Source organism: Caretta caretta, chromosome 2 (assembly GCF_965140235.1).
Source record: "Caretta caretta isolate rCarCar2 chromosome 2, rCarCar1.hap1, whole genome shotgun sequence".
Lineage (NCBI taxonomy): Eukaryota > Metazoa > Chordata > Testudines > Cheloniidae > Caretta > Caretta caretta.
The window spans coordinates 33,444,601-33,463,348 of record NC_134207.1 but is presented as its reverse complement, the minus strand read 5'-3'; the positions used below and the strand labels follow the sequence as shown (position 1 = coordinate 33,463,348).

At 42.5% G+C, this 18,748-nt stretch overlaps 1 protein-coding gene across 2 annotated transcripts in view; it reads right to left on the bottom strand.

Moving 5' to 3' along the window:
* RSPO2 (R-spondin 2) overlaps window positions 1-18,748 on the bottom strand; it is a 170,923-nt gene that overhangs the window by 87,063 nt on the left and 65,112 nt on the right. For both annotated transcript variants that reach the window (XM_048841487.2, XM_048841486.2), the window contains exon 3: window positions 12,801-12,989. In XM_048841487.2, the coding sequence (XP_048697444.1) occupies window positions 12,801-12,989 (189 nt within the window). The remainder of the gene's footprint in view (window positions 1-12,800; window positions 12,990-18,748) is intronic.

Sequence of the window (18,748 nt, the reverse complement as noted above, 5' to 3'; positions counted from 1 at the left end):
TGAGGCCATAAAGTGACTTGCTCTGATGACAGTCCTGCAACAGTTAATTGCAATGCACGTTTGTTATATTCAACATGCATTGCAAATATTTCATTAATTGCAATGCTTGAATCAAATGTCCAGTATGTTTAAATATTCATAAAAACATTTGCTTCTTGCCCACATACACAAGACAGTTTGAAAGGACATCAAGGTCTTTCCAAATAATTTAGTCCAATGATGAGGTGCAGAACAGAGCATGAAAAGAAAAATTAGCATCATGTGACCCTCCCTCACATCCAAGTGACGCAAATGTACACTTGAAATAATGCATTAACTATTACTTACAAAATGAGGAGGGAATAACATGTTTTGAAGTTGATTTCATTTCTAGATCTGGTGGTTCCTTCTGGCCTTAAACTTATGACTCATTTGTGTACTGTTGTTTTAAATGAAAAATCACTTGCTAAAAGCACCCTTTGATAAAAGTATTATATTCTTGCTAGATGAATTTTCACTTTGCCTGATTTTATGGAAACTCCCTTAAAACCTTCCCTGGTTTGGTTTAACAGAATATTTGCAAAGAGCATGTTTAAAAATTAAATTAATCATTCTATTCCGTTTCAGTTTCTCGATCATAATTCAAAACTCCTATCTTATTTCCATCCTTTACTTTGCCTTTTTTGGCAGTTCAGAGTTTTTTGAGGGTGGTTTTTCTTTTTTTTTTGGTTTGGTTTGAGTTTTTGTTTTATTGTATTACCGCAAAGTCCCCAGTGTTATAATTCTATTATGGAGGCACTGGTAGCAGCTCCACAGTTAAGGTTTAATTGAGATTTCCACTTAGAGCGGCTCCAGTTCACTTTCTTTCTTTCTTTCTTTCTTTTTCTAATGAAGATGGCTGATTCTGATTACCAGACTCTTACCATGTAACCTAGTCCAGATTCAGTTTGAGGGGGGAAGGGGAGAATAATGAAAAAACATTTATGCACTATTTTAAGAGTTCTGATACTCAGCTGTATCACACTGCCACTCAGCACAGTACGCTCCCATGAGCTTAGGATTGCTGGGGGGCAATCCTCACCATAATTTATAGTAGCCCCAAAAGGGCCATCAGCAGCCAAGGATCACTAGAGAGTAGTGCACAGTGACCATTCCTCATCCTTGATGCAGCCACAGCACACCCTCTACACAAGTTGGCTACTAGAGATCTTGAACCCAGGCCCACCAAGCATGAGCTTTATCCACTGCACTGTCTCATGATAAGGGAATTGCTGTTGATACCCAACCACCAGAAGCTATACCCACTGACTCAGTAGGGTCAAATGACTAACAGAAGACCTGCTGATTGGACTCTAACTCATCTCCTTAGGTCAGAATTTTCTCCTTTTTCAAAAGGGAAGAAGCAGCAGAGGGGAAGACAAAATCATAATCAGGGAAGAGCCTGTATACAGAAACTTAAGACGGTCTAACTTTGTAGTATTGTCACAAGGGAGAAATTCAAAAACAGCTACATGATTTAGGAACCTACGTCTGGCTTTCAATGAGATTTATGCTCCACGTGCCCAAGTCACTTTTGAAAATGGGACTACGGTGTTTTTGAAAATTTTATCTACAATGCTTTGCCTATCAAAATTCATCAATTTTTTCAAAGGTGATAGTGTTTCCTGACAAGTTTCATTCTGTTCCAAATAGGACTGCTTAAGGTCAAATTGATCATCTGCCATGAGAAATATCCTTAGATCCCAGTTATAAAATATTAGAGTTCAGTCTTAATAATCCCATTAACACTGACCTAAATTTTCAGTGCCAGTTTATTTGAAGGCTAGAAAATAAATCCAAGGGGAATAAAATTAATATTTATAGACAATTACATAAATGGGGCATTAAAAAATTGTGGTGAACAAAGGCTGTACTAGCAAATCATGCTCAAATTACAGTGGCATTCAAGGGTAATAAACAGAGGAACCAAAGTGATATTAATAAATTTTTCTGATCTGTTTTGTCTTCTTGTCTCTAATAGTAAAATGCTAAGTCTGATTTTAAAAGACAACAAGCATTAAGGGACTGATATGTTTGTCATTTTTTAAGACTGAATCAAGAGTGGAGACATTCAAACTACAAATTCAGATCTTAAGTTAATTCCAGATCCCAGTGCATGGAGCCTGTGTTTTGGTGATCATTTTCTCTAACTTAATTCCTAGTGCTGATTATTTTTCCAATTTGAGTAGGCCATGTGGAAATGAAGGGCTAAATGCCAAGCAGCTGCATTTCAACCAAGAGATTGCTTCCTGTTCCTGGGAAGCAAGTGATAAGTTTTGGAATTGAAGGGCTGGGAAGTACAGCTCAGAGGATTGTGGGATACTATGTGCAGACTCTCCAGATCAAAGTCTGGTGGCCTGTACTTGAGCTGTATCTAAAGTTCCCAGGTGTCTGGTTTTCGACTGGAACACCCGGTCAAAAAGGAACCCTGGCGGTTCCAGTCAGCACTGCTGACCAGGCTGTTAAAAGTCTGGTCGGTGGCGCAGCAGAGCTAAGGCAGACTCCCTGCCTGTCTTGGCTCTGTGCAGCTCCTGGAAGCAGCTGGGATGTCCGGCTACTAGGCACAGGAGTGTCCACAGGGGCACCACATGCTGCATCTGCCTCAAGTGGTGGCATCACAGTTCCCACTGGCCGGGAACCATAGCCAACGGGAGCTGTGGGGGTGGTGCCCGCAGGCGGGGGTGGCCACACTTCTGCCTAGGAGCCAGCGGGACATGCCAGCTGCTTCTGGGAGCCACCTGAGGTAAGTGCCACCCGGAGCCCACACCCCTCACCCCCTCCCGCACCACAACCCCCTACTTCAGCTCTGCGCCCCCTCCCTCACCCAAACTCCCTCCCAGAGCCTGCACCCCACACCCCCTGGCACCAGCCCAGATCCCCCTCCTCCATCCCAAAACCCTCATCCCCAGCCCCACCCCAGATCCCACACCCCCCAGCAGGAGGCCTCATGCCCCCCAACTCTGAGCCCCCTCCCATACCCCAAACCCCTCATCCCCACCCCCGCAGAGCCCGCACCCCCAACTGGAGCCTGCTTCTGCACCTCAACCCCCGCTCCAGCCCAGAGTCCCACACACACACATGCCCTGACTCCCTCTCTGAGCCCACACCCCTTCCCGGGCTCTGAACCCCCAAGCCAGAGTCCCCTCCTGTACCCCAAACCCCTCATTCCCGGCCCCACACCAGAGCCCTCACCCCCTCCCACACCCCAAACCCCTGCCCCAGCCTAGTGAAAGTGAGTGAGGGTGAGGGAGAGCGAGCAATGGAGTGATCAGGGGCGGGGCTTCAGAGAAGGGGCAGGGGTGGGGCCAGGGTGTTCGGTTTTCTGCAGTCAGAAAGTTGACAACCCTAGCTGTGTGCACGCTGCAAAATGCGTGGGCTTTGACTTGTGTTACAGTGGGACACAAGCTCTGACCCACCCCCTATCATGGTCTGCAGACTCATGCCAGGAACCCCTCTGGACATGACTCAGACTAATATCTGTGTGGACAGAAGGTGTGTTTGGGTTAAACGTGAGCCAGAGCCTGGGCTTAGTGTTCTGTGTAGAAATACCCACAGTGAATGGCGGAAGGGTCACCAGACGCGAGAACAATCATTCCATGGTCAATTTACAGCTAGTTTGGTAATGCAAAATTAGCTGAATTGTGCTTACAAAAAACATGGAATAAGCAAAGGTCATGCTGGAATATGTTTAGAACTCACAGCGGAATCCAAAGTGCTCTACATAATACAGAGTACTTGAGAGGCCTAAATTCCAAATGCTTTAATCTATATTTGCATTTAGGTTTAGAGAAAGAAAGGCCTGCAAATGTAGGTTTCTGTTCTAATAAGCACAGCATAATGAATTTTAAGATCAGAAAATACTCTTTCAATTCTAAAAAAAGGCTACTTGTAAACAATCATACTGCCTCTACCTTTTTTCATGAAAAAATCTAGCTTCTGGGGGACGGCTGTTGTTGTGTTGTTTTGGTTTTAAATGTACATAGTGTCATTGAATAGTCAATCCTACTCTCCCTTCATAACAAGGTTACTTTAAAGAAATGTGTGATGAGAAGGCAAAAAAAAACAGCTGCTGGCCAATCACCACCAATGTTATTAAAAGCTATTCATAGCTAACATGGTATTAGCCCACAGCTGCATGTGGGAGACAGACAAAAGTAGGGAGAATTTGAGGCGGGGGAGAGAAGGGAGACAGGGAGGTGAAAGAGTGTGTGTGTGAGGGGAGTTGCATGTGTGGAAGGGACAACATTGAGGACTGTTCGATGGAAGGCAAGGAGGAAAGAGAGTGGGGAGAAATCTACTGTATATGCAGCAGAAGGAGGGAGAGAGGCAAGAATAGCAAGTGGGAGACAAGGGGCAGGTCTACACTACAGCTTATGTCAATAAAATTTGTGTCACTCAGGGGTGTGAAAAAGCCCCCCTCCCCCGAGTGATGCAAGATACAGCGACCTAAGCACTGTCCACATTGGCGCTATGTCAGCAGGAGACGCTCTCCCGCCTACATAGCTTCTGCCTTTTGTGGGGGTGGGGTAATTATGCCGATGGGACAGCTCTCTCCCATCAGCATAGAGTGTCTTTACCAGACATGCTACAGCAGCGCAGCTGCATCGGCGCAGTTGTGCCGATGTTGTGCTTGTAATGTAGACTAGCCTAGACTGACAAGAAATTGGGAATGAAGGAGAAGCTGATGAGGGGGATGGAGAAGGATTAAGTAGTGTAGCTTTGGGAAGGGAGAGAGGACAAGAAAAGGAGGAATGCTGTGAGCTTTGGCTGCTTTTGGAGAGAGAGGGAAATGAATGAAAAATAAACTGTGAAGAGCAAGGAGCAAAATGAGAACTAGAAAGTTTGGTGACCAGAAAGGAGGTCGGAGGCTGAAGCCTCCTCTTCCCCCCCAGCTTAACTTAAAACTTCAGGCAAAAAATTTTAAAAGCCGGGGGTCTATCTAAACTCCTAAGTAAAAATGGCCTAGGCACCTGCAGCTCATTCTTCAAGATACAAATGTAAACACCCTATGGGCCATTGACAGCGGCTGTACGGCAGTCTCTTATTGAAGAGTCTGCAAACCCAGTGGATACATCAGTGTCTGGGGGTTAAAATGGACCTACTGCTTCACTGGGAGCAGCTTTAGAAGAATGAGAATTTTGCCATTGTTAGAATTCTTTAATAAACACTTAGTAATATAGCTCAATTATGTGAAAACATGGATTCATTATTAACAGGCATCTTTTGAATACTTGTCAAGCCACAAGAAGTATCTTTTCAGACATAAATTAGTATTTTACAAATATACAATTGTCTTCTTAAATCTAAATTGACTCCAGATTCAGGAATCTTAATTAAAATCATTGCCAGGATTTTTAGCTTCCAGACAGATCTATGGCAGCCCTCCTGAAATGATACAGAGTTAGGCCAATAAGTTACAAAATAAGAAGGATGTGTCGAAACACTTATCATGCTTTTGTTGGGGGGGGGGGGGGAAATAAGGCGCCTGCAAAGTAGATTTTATCTAAACCTCAGATTCCTGGCAGTTAAATTTTATTTTCAAAATCCCAAATACTTTTTTAGACCACATACTAGACTAGCCTCTTTTCAGTTTTTAAATTAAAGCCATTATTTTAATTAAAGGAAACAATAACATAAGTACCTAAAACTACTTTTTACAAACGTAAAAAAAATTGATTTGATTTCAAGTTGACTGTTTCCTCCAACTGGTCACTGTATCTGCTGATGTCTTGCTATGAGTTGTAGTTGCTATATAGATTTCAGGAGAATTTAGTATAGCATTCCATAGGTTATCCTATATGAGCATTAGCCAAGAAACTTAGCTGTTTATTTGAAGTAAAGTTTAGATATTTTGTAACACAAGCTTGTACTGGGAGGCATTTCTTAATATAGTAAATTAACTAGATATATTTATTAAACACTTGTTTATTTTGTAATTGCTCATTAACGTCTACTCTGTGCTAAACATTATTTTTGTTTAAGGCAGATGGGACTGGTGATGATGATGACATTTCCTGCAATATCTTTGGGAGATCTTACTGTATTAAATGTATCTATCATTGTGGTCTAGGGATTGTACATAATTCAATATGGGGGGGAGGAGGGGAGGGTGGCGGTATGATGGGGTGTTCACCACACACCACCCCGAATGGGTTAAAGTGTCTCAGAAGGGGTAATTAACCTAGTGGGCTGCATCTGGGGAAGAGTTAGACTTGACTGACAAGCTTGACTGACAAGCACTAATTGAAGATGGATCCCATCTGGGTAGGAGTAGGCAGGGCTTGTGTAAAGCCAGAAGGTGAGAACAGAAGGGGGCTGCAGGGTTGAAATCTCTGGGCCTAGTGAGGAGAGGAGGAAACCCAGGGGGCAGGAGGACGAAGCCCTGTGATTCAGATCCTTAGGAAAGGGTTTACCGCTGGTGGGGGTGGAGAAGAAAGCCTGCAGAAGGCAAAGTAGGAAGAAGCCCTGGTAAGAAGGGATTCAGACAGTGCAGACCTTGGCTGCAGATTGTACGGTCCCTGGGCTGGAACCCAGAGCAGAGGTTGGGTCTGGCTTCCCCTATCAGTCACTGAGAAAGTGGTACAGTCTTGACTTGGAAGACTGTCTGGAATGGCACCCAGACAGCTGGTCTGGGGAGACTTTGTTACCCCAGAAGAAGAAAACTGTATAGTGACTTTGCTGGATGGCCAGGCCATGAAGAGGAAGTACTGCTACACCTAGAGAGCAAGAGGGGCTGCTGCGTGAGTGAAGTAAGGAAGGGAGTGTCAGACAGGGCAGAGCTAATCTCCAGATGCAGCCACAAGGGGTGAGTAGACCCTATACAGGGAGAGTGAGCTCAGGTCCTCCAGGAACTAAGAACAGAGTGTGTGTGTGGGGGGCGGGGATGATTCAAAAAATTCACTTGGGTTATAACCGCTCCAGAGAAGTACCATCACCTAGAGAGGTGTGCACATACCGGTTCAAACAGGATTCTCCAGAGACGACCAACAGACTAAGAAAGGACTTTTGGGTAAATAGCCTGACTTTAAACTGATTCAGGGCCTTCTTCCTGATCTGGCAAATGGACAGGACCTTCTGTTCAAGGGGGGAAATGCTTCCTGGTAGAGGCTGAAAGACCTTTGGCCTACTGAGGCCCATAAGACTGATGGAGGACCTCTGGTAAGCTTCTATCATGTATATAGGAACTATAAATCCATATATAAAATGTTTTCTTGGTAATGCTTTCACCTTAAGATTAAATGTGCCTGCTTATAAAGAGCTGCATGGTAACTTATAACTGCTGGCAATTAAGCTGTTCATAGCCTTCAAAGAGAAAATGAAGTGCAGATGGTGGCCTGTTCAGGCAGTCTGGCTTGCTGGGGATATTACCATGTAGGCCAGGATCTGTTCACCAGGGGAAAAACCCATCAGGAGGGAGAGAGAGATGCAGGTTTCCAACCAAGAGAGGTGATCGCTAAGGAACTGGGAGCCTACAGTGTGTCTTTGGTGAACCATGGAGATGAAATACAGGTGCAGTAGTCCTACGCTCTGACAATGATGACTTTGGGGATGTTGCGATTTGGCAACTTGGTGAGAAGGGACCTGACATATGAGATGGAAAGAAGAGTTATGTAATGTCTGAATACCTAGTCAAAGGTGAAAAGAATAGTGAGTCACCACACTCTTGTAAATTCCAAAAGCGGAATGGCAAAGGTCAGTTTAGGCACAGATTAAACTAAAAGATTCAAGAGGGGCTTGTCTTAGTCAGCTAAAGTAGAACCAATACACTGAGGTGATGGGCTTCATTTTATTCCCCAGTAGAAATAGTAGACTTTCCTGGGAGCTTATTTCCTTCTGAGATTCTTCTATTCAGAGGTTAGGGGGAAAACAAAACATTGTTCCTCTCCTGGGTATTTCCTTTTCTACAGCAAAGATTACACAGAACCATTCAGCTTTATGTCCTCAATATATTGTTCATTCATACCTCAAATATTCAAGAAAGAATTCATGTTAATTTAAAGTGAGATTAGTGGTCTTCCTCCCCCACCAGAAACGGTGTCCATTTCTGTACACAAACCATCCTTGAATTACACGACTCACCATGACCAGAAAAACTTTTTAAAATAGCCTTCCAAGTTCAAAATGCATAAATCAGTTGCATCTAGCAAAGAAAATTAGTCTTGAAATTCACAATTTCCATAATTTTGGACCTGTTACATTTGGCTGTAGTATTTAGAGTGTTATGTTTGGCATTACTGACGCTTTTAAAACCATGTCAACATTTTCTATAAAAATATGCTCTATTGCTCCTCTAGCACAAATGGGCAAATGTTCCAATAATATATTAAACTGGTTTTGTGCCTCTAAAGACATTAATAGGACAGAAATAATTTTAACTAATATAAGTCAATCCCTGAAACTCCCACAAGGGATTTTAACCTAGCCAGCATTTTTGATATTTTAACTGAGAAAATACTGAGCCATAAAATCAAAAGGTGATAGACTCAGAAAGTACATTCTACATGAAGAAAAAAGAGTATAAAATTCTTCTTCTTCTTATATTTATCTTACTTTGAATACCTCTAAAGAATACAATTGCTAGCTGTGTCTCTATGTATGTCACAGGGGATCACCAAACAAAGACAAAGCTGGGGCATAAATATAAATCAGCTGGTGCCAGGGCTCCCTCCCCATTCTGAACTCTAGGGTACAGATGTGGGGACCCGCATGAAAGACCCCCTAAGCTTATTTCTACCAGCTTAGGGTAGAACTTCCCCAAGGCACAAACTCTTTGCCCTTGGAGGGTACGCTGCCACCACCAAGTGATTTAACAAAGCATCAGGGAAAGGACCATTTGGAGGTTCTCATTCCCCCAAGCCCTTACACCCCCTTTCCTGGGGAGGCTTGAGAATAATATCCTAACCAATTGGTTACAAAGTGATCACAGACCCAAACCCCTGGGTCTTAGGACCATAGAGAAATCAGTCAGGCTCTTAAAAGAAACAGAACTTTATTTGAAAGAAAAAAGGTAAAAGAAGCACCTCTGTAAAATTAGAAGGGAAGCTAATCTCACAGGGCAATCAGATTTAAAACACAGAGGATTTCCCTCTGGGCAAAAACTTTAAAGTTACGAAAAGAAAACCAGGAATACACCTCCCTCTCAGCACAGAGAAAATCACAAGCCAAAACAGAAGTAAAACTAACGCATTTCCTTGCTAGTACTTACCAATTCTAATGGAGTTGGATTGCTTGCTTTCTTGATCTCTCTCTGGCAAGCACATAAAACAGACAGACAAAAGTCCTCCCCCCCCCCAATTCGAAAGTATCTTGTCCCCTTATTGGTCCTTTTGGTCAGGTGCCAGCCAGGTTACCTGAGCTTCTTAACCATTTACAGGTAAAAGGATATTGTGCCTCTGGCCAGGAGGGATTTTATAGTACTGTATACAGGAAGGTTGTTACCCTTCCCTTTATATTTATGACAGCTGGTGATAATTTTCTTTAATATAATCTTTGCATAGAAATCACTTGAGAGGAACCAGAATTGGTCTTCAAATATAGTTCCATCATTAATCTCAAGGGGAAGATTTTTCAAAGGCACAAAAGGGAAGTTGGGTGCCCTGGGGTGCTGGAACTAGGGATGCTGTGGGTGCGGTAGCACCCACTGGCTTGAAGTGGTTTCCATCATATACAGGGTTTACAGTTTTGTTCCATGGCGTTCAGCACTCCCACTATAAAAATTGTTCCAACAGCACTGTGGGTGCCCAACTCTCAATGAATATCAAGGGAAGTCAGACACTCAATTTACATTTGTGCTTTTGAAGAATCTGCCCCATAATTCAGTATTAAGAACATTGCCACAACCAAAAATTACCTTGCGTACATCATGTAGTGGAAGGAAATTAAATTGATTGCTCAAGCCAAACTCTACGCACAAAGATTTTTTTTTTCCTTGAAGAAGGTATTGAATGACAGACATATTAACCCTTACCTAACTCAAAGTCCTTGCTATTACATTACTGCTAGGAAACAAACTTACATGCCTCACAGTTATGTTGAAACATATTTCCCATAACTACATTGGAAATAGTTTTTGAACAACATGGACAAATTTTTAGTGCCCAGTTTAAATAAAAAAAGGTTTAAAGCGGACAGGTTGCTGAGTTCACAATTAAACTATGCAAATGAAGGCCAAAATCCCAATACACTTTACAAAAAGGATATGGAAGATATACACTGGGATCATTTAATCCTCCATTAGTCACATGGTAAATATTAAGCCTCGCTCAGCAACATTACATAACAGTTGGGAGCAGAAAGTGAAAAATAACATATCAAACTGAAACTGCACAGGGAATTTAGGAAAACAGGCAGAATTCATAACATGAGTTGGAATCTGGCCAAAGTTAATGCTTCTATTCTTGTGAAAAGTGCCACAGAATGACCTCATGTGGACCTTGGGTTTATGTCTCATCTCAAAGATAGCACCCACCTTCTACGAGCATGGTGGACCTCAACACCATACCGCTGCATCATTAGTTCAGTTCTAAGGGACGAGTGCCACATACTTAGTGACAATCCCATTTCAAGAAGCACAAAAGGTTTTTCTTAGTGGTTTGGTGACCTAATTCTGGTTAGACTGAAATCTGACAGAATCAAAAACACAAGGCAGTAGTGGGAACAATGTACACATTGACAGATCTTGATTGTATAACAGCCTGGCATAAGCATATGGAGAATCTACATGAATACCCATAACTAGCAGATAGTGGTGGAATTATTTGTACCCATCTATTTAAAATACACTGGTGTTTCCAAGCCTGAACACGCAAATCTGAATCTTGTTGCATATCAGTGGGCTGCAAAATCTCAAGCAAAACAGTAACCAAATGTTAAAGCCTTTTTATTAAAAAAAATGGTACATCTGTTTTATTAATGTAGCAACACTCACATGTTGTGACAAGTCTGGAGTGAGGGTTCGGTCACCTGAAGTTTGTGTGGGAACAAATAGCAGGGAGGAGAAAAAGGACATTCTATCTTTAAAAAGAGGTGGGTGAGAGTACTCGGGGAAATATAGACCAGTTATCCTAACTTTGAGCTCTGGAAAGATAGTGGAACAAATTATTAAACAAAACATTTGTAAGCACCTAAAGGATAATAGGGTTTAAGTAATAGCTAACGTGGATTTGTCAAGAACAAGTCATACCAAACCAACCTGATTTTCTTCCTTGACAAGGTTACTGGTCTAGTGGATGGGGGGGAGGCTGAAGATGTGATATATCTTGATTTTTAGTACAGTTTTTGGCACAGTCCCACATCAACAGTCTCATAAGCAAACTTGGGAAATGTGAATGAGATGAAATTACTGTAAGATGAATGTACAACTGATTGAAAGACTATACTCAAAGTAGTTGTCAGTGGTTTTCTATCAGTCTGGGGGAGTATCTAATAGGGTACTGTTCAGGTCAGTCCTGGGCCCAGTACAATATTTTCATTCCTTGACTTGGATAATGGAGTAGAGAGTATGCTTATAAAATTTGCCGATAAAACCAAGCTGAGAGGGGTTGCTAGCAATTTGTGGGACAGAATTAAAATTCAAAATGACCTTGGCAAATGAGAGAATTGGTCTGAAATCAACAAGATGAAAACTTCAGTAAAGACAAGTGCAAAGTACTACACTTAGGAAGAAAAAACTAAATGCACAAATACATAATGGGGGGATAACTGGGTAGGCAGTAGCAATGCTGAAAAGGATCTGGGTTTTATAGTGGACCACAAACAGAATATGAGTCAACAACATGATCCAGCTGCAAAAAGCCTAATATCATTCTAGGATGTATTAAAAGCAGTGTTGTATGTAAGATGTCAGAGTTAATTGTCCTGCTCTGCTTGGCACTGATAGCGCCTCTGCTGGAGTACTGTGACCAGTTCTATATGCCACATTTTAAGAAAGATATGAACAAATTGGAGAGAGTCCAGAGGAAAACAACAAAAATGAGGAAAGGTTTTAAAAAAAACTGACTTCTGAGGAAAGTAACTGTAAAAAATTGGACATGTTAAGTCTAGAGAAAGGAAGACTGTGGGAGGATCTGATAACTGTATTCAAATATTTTAAGGGCTGTTAGAAAAAGGATGGGGATCAATTGTTCTTTATGTCCAGTGAAGGTAGGATAAAAAGTAATCAGCTTAATCTGCAGCAGGGAGATTTATGTTAGATATTAGGAAAAAACTATAAGAGTTAGGCTTATGACAGGACTCCAAGGGAGGTTGAGGAGTCCCCATCATTGGAGGTTTAAGAATAGGTTAGACAAACACCTGTCAGGGATGATCTAGGTACACTTGGTCTTGCCTCAGCTCAGAGCTCTGGATGACATGACCTCTCAAGGTCCCTTCGAGTCTATGATATCTGTTTTGCCCACCAGTATACGTGTACATATCCTAGGCTAGAAAGTACATGAGACATTACTAAATTAATTCTTAGTCCTTTTTAATTTAATGTATTAAGAAGTTGCTCATTAAAATGAGAAATGTTTAGATCCACATTACCTCATTCTCTGTGCATCCCCCAACTAAGGGAACAAAAAGGTAATAATTCCCTGGGCAACAGTGCACTGATTGTGCTGAATGGTGTACATCCTGGAATGAGTTAACTGAGGATTCCTTTAGGAAAGAATGTTTATGATGATCTTGAGACATCTGTGAAAATATCATTGTTATATTTTGCAATACATCATAAAAATGGGGTCACCCATGAATGAACTATTGTCTATCAATAAAACAGTCATAAAGATAGAACAAAAACTTACTTGAACATCTGTTCATATCTGGCGCTCTGAGTCCATAGTACCCTGATGGGCAGGAATGCAAGCATTCTCCATATTGCCTCATTCCTTCTCGTCGAAGAAAGAAAAACAATTTATGCTGGCATCTGATGCACCCATTATCCTTTGAGCAAGACAAACATCCTTTGCAAATTGGATTTGGTCCATAGCTAGCTGCAAAATAAAACAATAAATTTTAATAGTTTTGGAAATGGTTTTCCTGGAGAAAACACACAAAAATGTTGTTTATCTACTGCATCAATACAAATAGTTTGGGAAGGAAAAAACCTACAATAGGGTGTGCAGATTTTAACACATCTGCAGTGGAAAAGGAAGTATCTGTCTAACTTATACTTACTAGAAATGCAATCTTGTTTTTTTTTTTTACATTAGCGTGTGATGCTATTTGATAAACTTACACACCAGATTAATTAAATGCATGATTTTACATGCAACTAGAGCCCAAGAGAAATCAGATTAGTCACAGTAGCACAAGTAAAATCCATGGACCACAATCTAGCTTCAACCTGAGCATGCAAGCCCATGAGAGCAGCAGTGCACAGCAGAAGACTGGTATCCTGAAACAGACACACAGAGTTCATCCTGCTGGACTTCTGCAAGGGCCATTTCCTCTATAATGCCAATGCAATGCAGTGTCTTTTTAAAAAAGACACTGATGCCAGTGATCTGACGTGCATTTATATGACTCGTGAAAAGGTCCATATTGAGGGCACTGAAATCCTCCATCTAGACAACAGGTACAGTACAGATAATGGCAGTGCAAACTTCCCCACACATCTGCCTTGCTTGAAGAGACCAACTCTTGGGGTACAAAGGTAGCGCAGTCTCTGTGTAGTCACTTCTTGGTGTCTCTGATGAAAATTTCAACAATAGTTGCATTCATGACCAGTTGTGATGGAGTTTTGAGTCATGAATATCTAAGAACATAACAGCCATACTGGGTCAGACCAAAGGTCAGTCTAACCCAATAGCCTCTCTTCCAACAGTAGCCAATGCCAGGTGCTTCAGAGGGAATGAACAGAACAGGTAATCATCAAGTGATCCATCCCCTGTCACCCATTCCCAGCTTCTGGCAAACAGAGGCCAGGGGACACCATCCCTGCCCACCCTGGTTAATAGACATTGATGGACCTATTCTCCATGAACTTATCTAGTTCTTTTTTGAACCCTGTTACAGTCTTGGCCTTCACAACATCCTCTGGCAGAGAGTTCCGCAGATTGACTGCATTGTGTGAAGTTGTACTTCCTTTTGTTTTAAACCTGCTGCCTATTTATTTCATTTTGCTTTTGACACGGTCTCCCACAGTATTCTTGTCAGCAAGTTAAGGAAGTATGGGCTGGATGAATGCACTATAAGGTGGGTAGAAAGCTGGCTAGATTGTCGGGCTCAACGGGTAGTGATCAATGGCTCCATGTCTAGTTGGCAGCCGGTATCAAGCGGAGTGCCCCAAGGGTCGGTCCTGGGGCCGGTTTTGTTCAATATCTTCATAAATGATCTGGAGGATGGTGTGGATTGCACTGTCAGCAAATTTGCGGATGATACTAAACTGGGAGGAGTGGTAGATACGCTGGAGAGGAGGGATAGGATGCAGAAGGACCTAGACAAATTGGAGGATTGGGCCAAAAGAAATCTTCTGAGGTTCAATAAGGATAAGTGCAGGGTCCTGCACTTAGGACGGAAGAACCCAATGCACAGCTACAGACTAGGGACCGAATGGCTAGGCAGCAGTTCTGCGGAAAAGGACCTAGGGGTGACAGTGGACGAGAAGCTGGATATGAGTCAGCAGTGTGCCCTTGTTGCCAAGAAGGCCAATGGCATTTTGGGATGTATAAGTAGGGGCATAGCGAGCAGATCGAGGGACGTGATCGTTCCCCTCTATTCGACATTGGTGAGGCCTCATCTGGAGTACTGTGTCCAGTTTTGGGCCCCACACTACAAGAAGGATGTGGATAAATTGGAGAGAGTCCAGCGAAGGGCAACAAAAATGATTAGGGGTCTGGAACACATGACTTATGAGGAGAGGCTGAGGGAGCTGGGATTGTTTAGCCTGCAGAAGAGAAGAATGAGGGGGGATTTGATAGCTGCTTTCAACTACCTGAAAGGGGGTTCCAAAGAGGATGGCTCTAGACTGTTCTCAATGGTAGCAGATGACAGAACGAGGAGTAATGGTCTCAAGTTGCAGTGGGGGAGGTTTAGATTGGATATTAGGAAAAACGTTTTCACTAAGAGGGTGGTGAAACACTGGAATGCGTTACCTAGGGAGGTGGTAGAATCTCCTTCCTTAGAGGTTTTTAAGGTCAGGCTTGACAAAGCCCTGGTTGGGATGATTTAACTGGGAATTGGTCCTGCTTCGAGCAGGGGGTTGGACTAGATGACCTTCTGGGGTCCCTTCCAACCCTGATATTCTATGATTCTATGATTTGGTGACCCCTAGTTTTTCTGTTATGCGAAGGAGTAAATAACACTTCCTTATTTACTTTATCCACATCAGTCATGATTTTATAGACCTCTATTATATCCTCTCCTTAGTTATCTCTTTTCCAAGCTGAACAGTCCCAGTCGTCTTAATCTCTCCTCCATATGGCAGCCATTTCATAGCCCTAATAATTTTTGTTGCCCTTTTCTGTACCTTTTCCAATTCCAGTATATCTGTTTTGAGATGGGGCAATCAAATCTGCATGCAGTATTCAAGATGTGAGCATAGTTTGCGTTTATATAGAGGCCATATATTATGTGTCATATTATCTATCCCTTTCCTAATGATTCTCAGCATTGTTTACTTTTTTGACTGCCGCTGCACATTGAGTGGGTATTTTCAGAGAACTATTCACCATGACTCCCAGATCTCTTTCTTGAGTGGTAACAGCTCATTTAGACCCCCATAATTTCATATGTACAGTTGGGATTATGTTTTTCTATGCGCATTACTTTGCATTTATCAACATTGAATTTCATCTCCCATTTTGTTGCCAGTCACCCTGTTTTGTGAGGGCCTTTGTAACTCACTGCAGTCTGCTTTGGATTTAATTATCTTGTAGGTTTGTATCATCTACAAATTTTTCCACCTCACTGTTTACCCCTTTCTCCAGATCAGTTATGAATACATTGAATAGGACTGGTCCCTTAAAGACCCCTGGAAGACACCACTATTTACCTCTCTTCATTCTGAAAACTGATAATTTATTCCTTTCCTTTGTTTCCTGTCTTTTAGTCAGTTACTGACCCATGAGAGGACCTTCCCTCTTATCCCATGACAGCTTTCTTTGCTTAAGAGCCTTTGGTGATGGACCTTGTCAAAGGCTTTCTGAAAATCTAAGTACACTATATCCACTCAATCCCCCTTGTCCACATGCTTGTTGACCCCCTCAAAGAATTCCAGTAGATTGGTGAGGCATGGTTTCCCTTTACAAAAACCATGTTAACTCTTACCCAACAAATCATGTTCATCTATGTGTCTGATGATTCCATTCTTTACTATAGTTTCGACCAGTTTGCCTGGTACTAACATTAGGCTTACCAGCCTGTAATTGCCAGGATTACCTCTGAAGTGTTTTTTTTTGTTTTTTTTTTAATTAGTAGCTCATTAGTCATCTGGTACAGAAGCTGATTTACGTGGTAGATTATGTACCACAGTCAGTAGTTTTGCAATTTCCTATTTGAGTTCCTTCATAACTCTTGGATCAATACCATCTCGCCCTGGTGACTTATTACTGTTTAATTTATCAAATTGCTCCAAAACCTCCTCTAATGAAATCTCAATCTGGGGCAGTTTCTCAGATTTGTCCTCCTAAAAAAGAATGGCTCAAGTTGGGGAATCATCCCTCACAGGCCAATGCAAAGAATTCATTTAGTTTCTCCACAATGGCCTTATCCCTCTTAAGTGCTCTTTTACCATCTCCATCGTCCACTGCCCCCACTGATTATTTAGCAGGCTTCCTGCTTCTGATGTACTTAAAAACATTTTGCTGTTACTTTTTGAGTCTTTGGCTCACCGTTCTTCAAATTCTTTTTTGGCCTTCCTAATTACTATTCAGAGTGGGCTGAAACCAATTTATCTCCACATGGGCCAGGAAACAACTTTCAGAGAGTAACAATTCTAGGTCACTACCAACCGCTGTGTCTTTATCAGATTTATGTTCTTTTTTCTACAATAAAAATGATGGTGCAATAAATCTAGCAACTCAGTTCCTGCCTAAATGCCAAAAGAAGGCATCATATGACCAAATGGACGTCTACTTCCTCTTGTTCTCAATCTCTACTCCTTACACAACTTAGGAGAATGATTCTGAAATGCCTTTATTGCACTATTCCTACCTCCATGCCAGCTTTCATCACTACCTCTTTCCAGCTGCACAAAAAACACCACCCTCTGTCAAATTATTTCCCAGGCACTGATTCAACACAGCAGGTTAGCAGAGGAAGGATGGCTTTAGAGGCTTCTGAAATGCAAATGTCTTGAAAAGTCTATTTTAAATATTAAATTGGCCACAGGCTTTAACTGAAATTTGCCAGTTCAAACCTGGCTTACTGAAAGCAAAGAGAAACATTATGCGAAAGAAGGAAAAGATTTTTGGGGTGTCAAACGTTTTTCAGCACAGCAGACTATGATGGCAACTTGCCAGGAGCATGAGGGTTACATTAAATTGCCATAATTTTTAAAATGAAAAATACCCACACCCAGCCATAATGTGCTTAGGTACTTTTATCCTATGAGAAGGATTAATAGAAATTGTTCAATGGTGGACTTCACCAACAGATGAAAAAACCCTTACAGCCCTGGAACCAGTAGCTGATAAGCTTTACTCTCACTCTCCCACATCTGCACACCACATTCCCCCCTCGCTGTCTTCTGCCCTCCCGCACATACTTCCAAATAGCACCAGACAGAACCACAGCACTCCACTCATATGTTGTACACAGTTGCAAGAAGGCAACTAGCAGAGCATTTGGTTCTTTAAGGTGATCTGGTGGGTAGGAGACAGGAGAGAAAGGATCAGAGCCAGGTCTCGTGGCTTTCAGTCATGAGTGACCCTGGGCAGGGCAAGTCAACTCTCTGTGCTCATATTTCTTATCTCACAAGATTGTTGTAAGGCTGAGTTCATTAGCATTTGTAAACTGCATTAAGATCCTCAGATGGGAGATGTTCGTTTTCATGTTCTCTCCACAGGTACTACTGCGGAGAGTGGACTAGATGATACATCTGAGGGAAGGGAGCAGAAGGAGACTCTGCCGATTGGAAGGCATGAGATACACTGTCTTAGGGAAGGGAGTTCCACGACCACTGCTCCCAAGAGAAGGAGGCGGGTGGTGGTGGTCGGGGACTCTCTTCTTGGGGGACTGAGTCATCTATCTGCCGCCCTGACCGGGAAAACTGAGAAGTCTGCTTCTTGCCAGCAGCTACGATTCACAATGTGACGGAGAGACTGCCGAGACTCATCAAGCCCTCTGATTGCTACCCCTTCCTATTTCTCCACGTGGGCACCAATGATACTGCCAAGAATGACCTTGAGCGGATCACTGCAGAGTACATGGCTCTGGGAAGAAGGATAAAGGAGTTTGAGGCGCAAGTGGTGTTCTTGTCCATCCTCCCTGTGCAAGGAAAAGGTCTGGGTAGAGACCATCAAATCATGGAAGTCAACGAATAGCTATGCAGGTGGTGTTGGAGAGAAGGCTTTGGATTCTTTGACCATGGGATGATGCTTCAAGAAGGAGGAGTGCTAGGCAGAGACGGGCTCCACCTAACGAAGAGAGGGAAGAGCATCTTTGGAAGCAGGCTGGCTAACCTAGTGAGGAGGGCTTTAAACTAGGTTCACCGGGGAAGGAGACCAAAGCCCTTGAGGTAAGTGGGGATGTGGGATACCAGGAGGAAGCACAAGCAGGAGAGCGCAAGAGGAGAGGGCTCCTGCCTCAT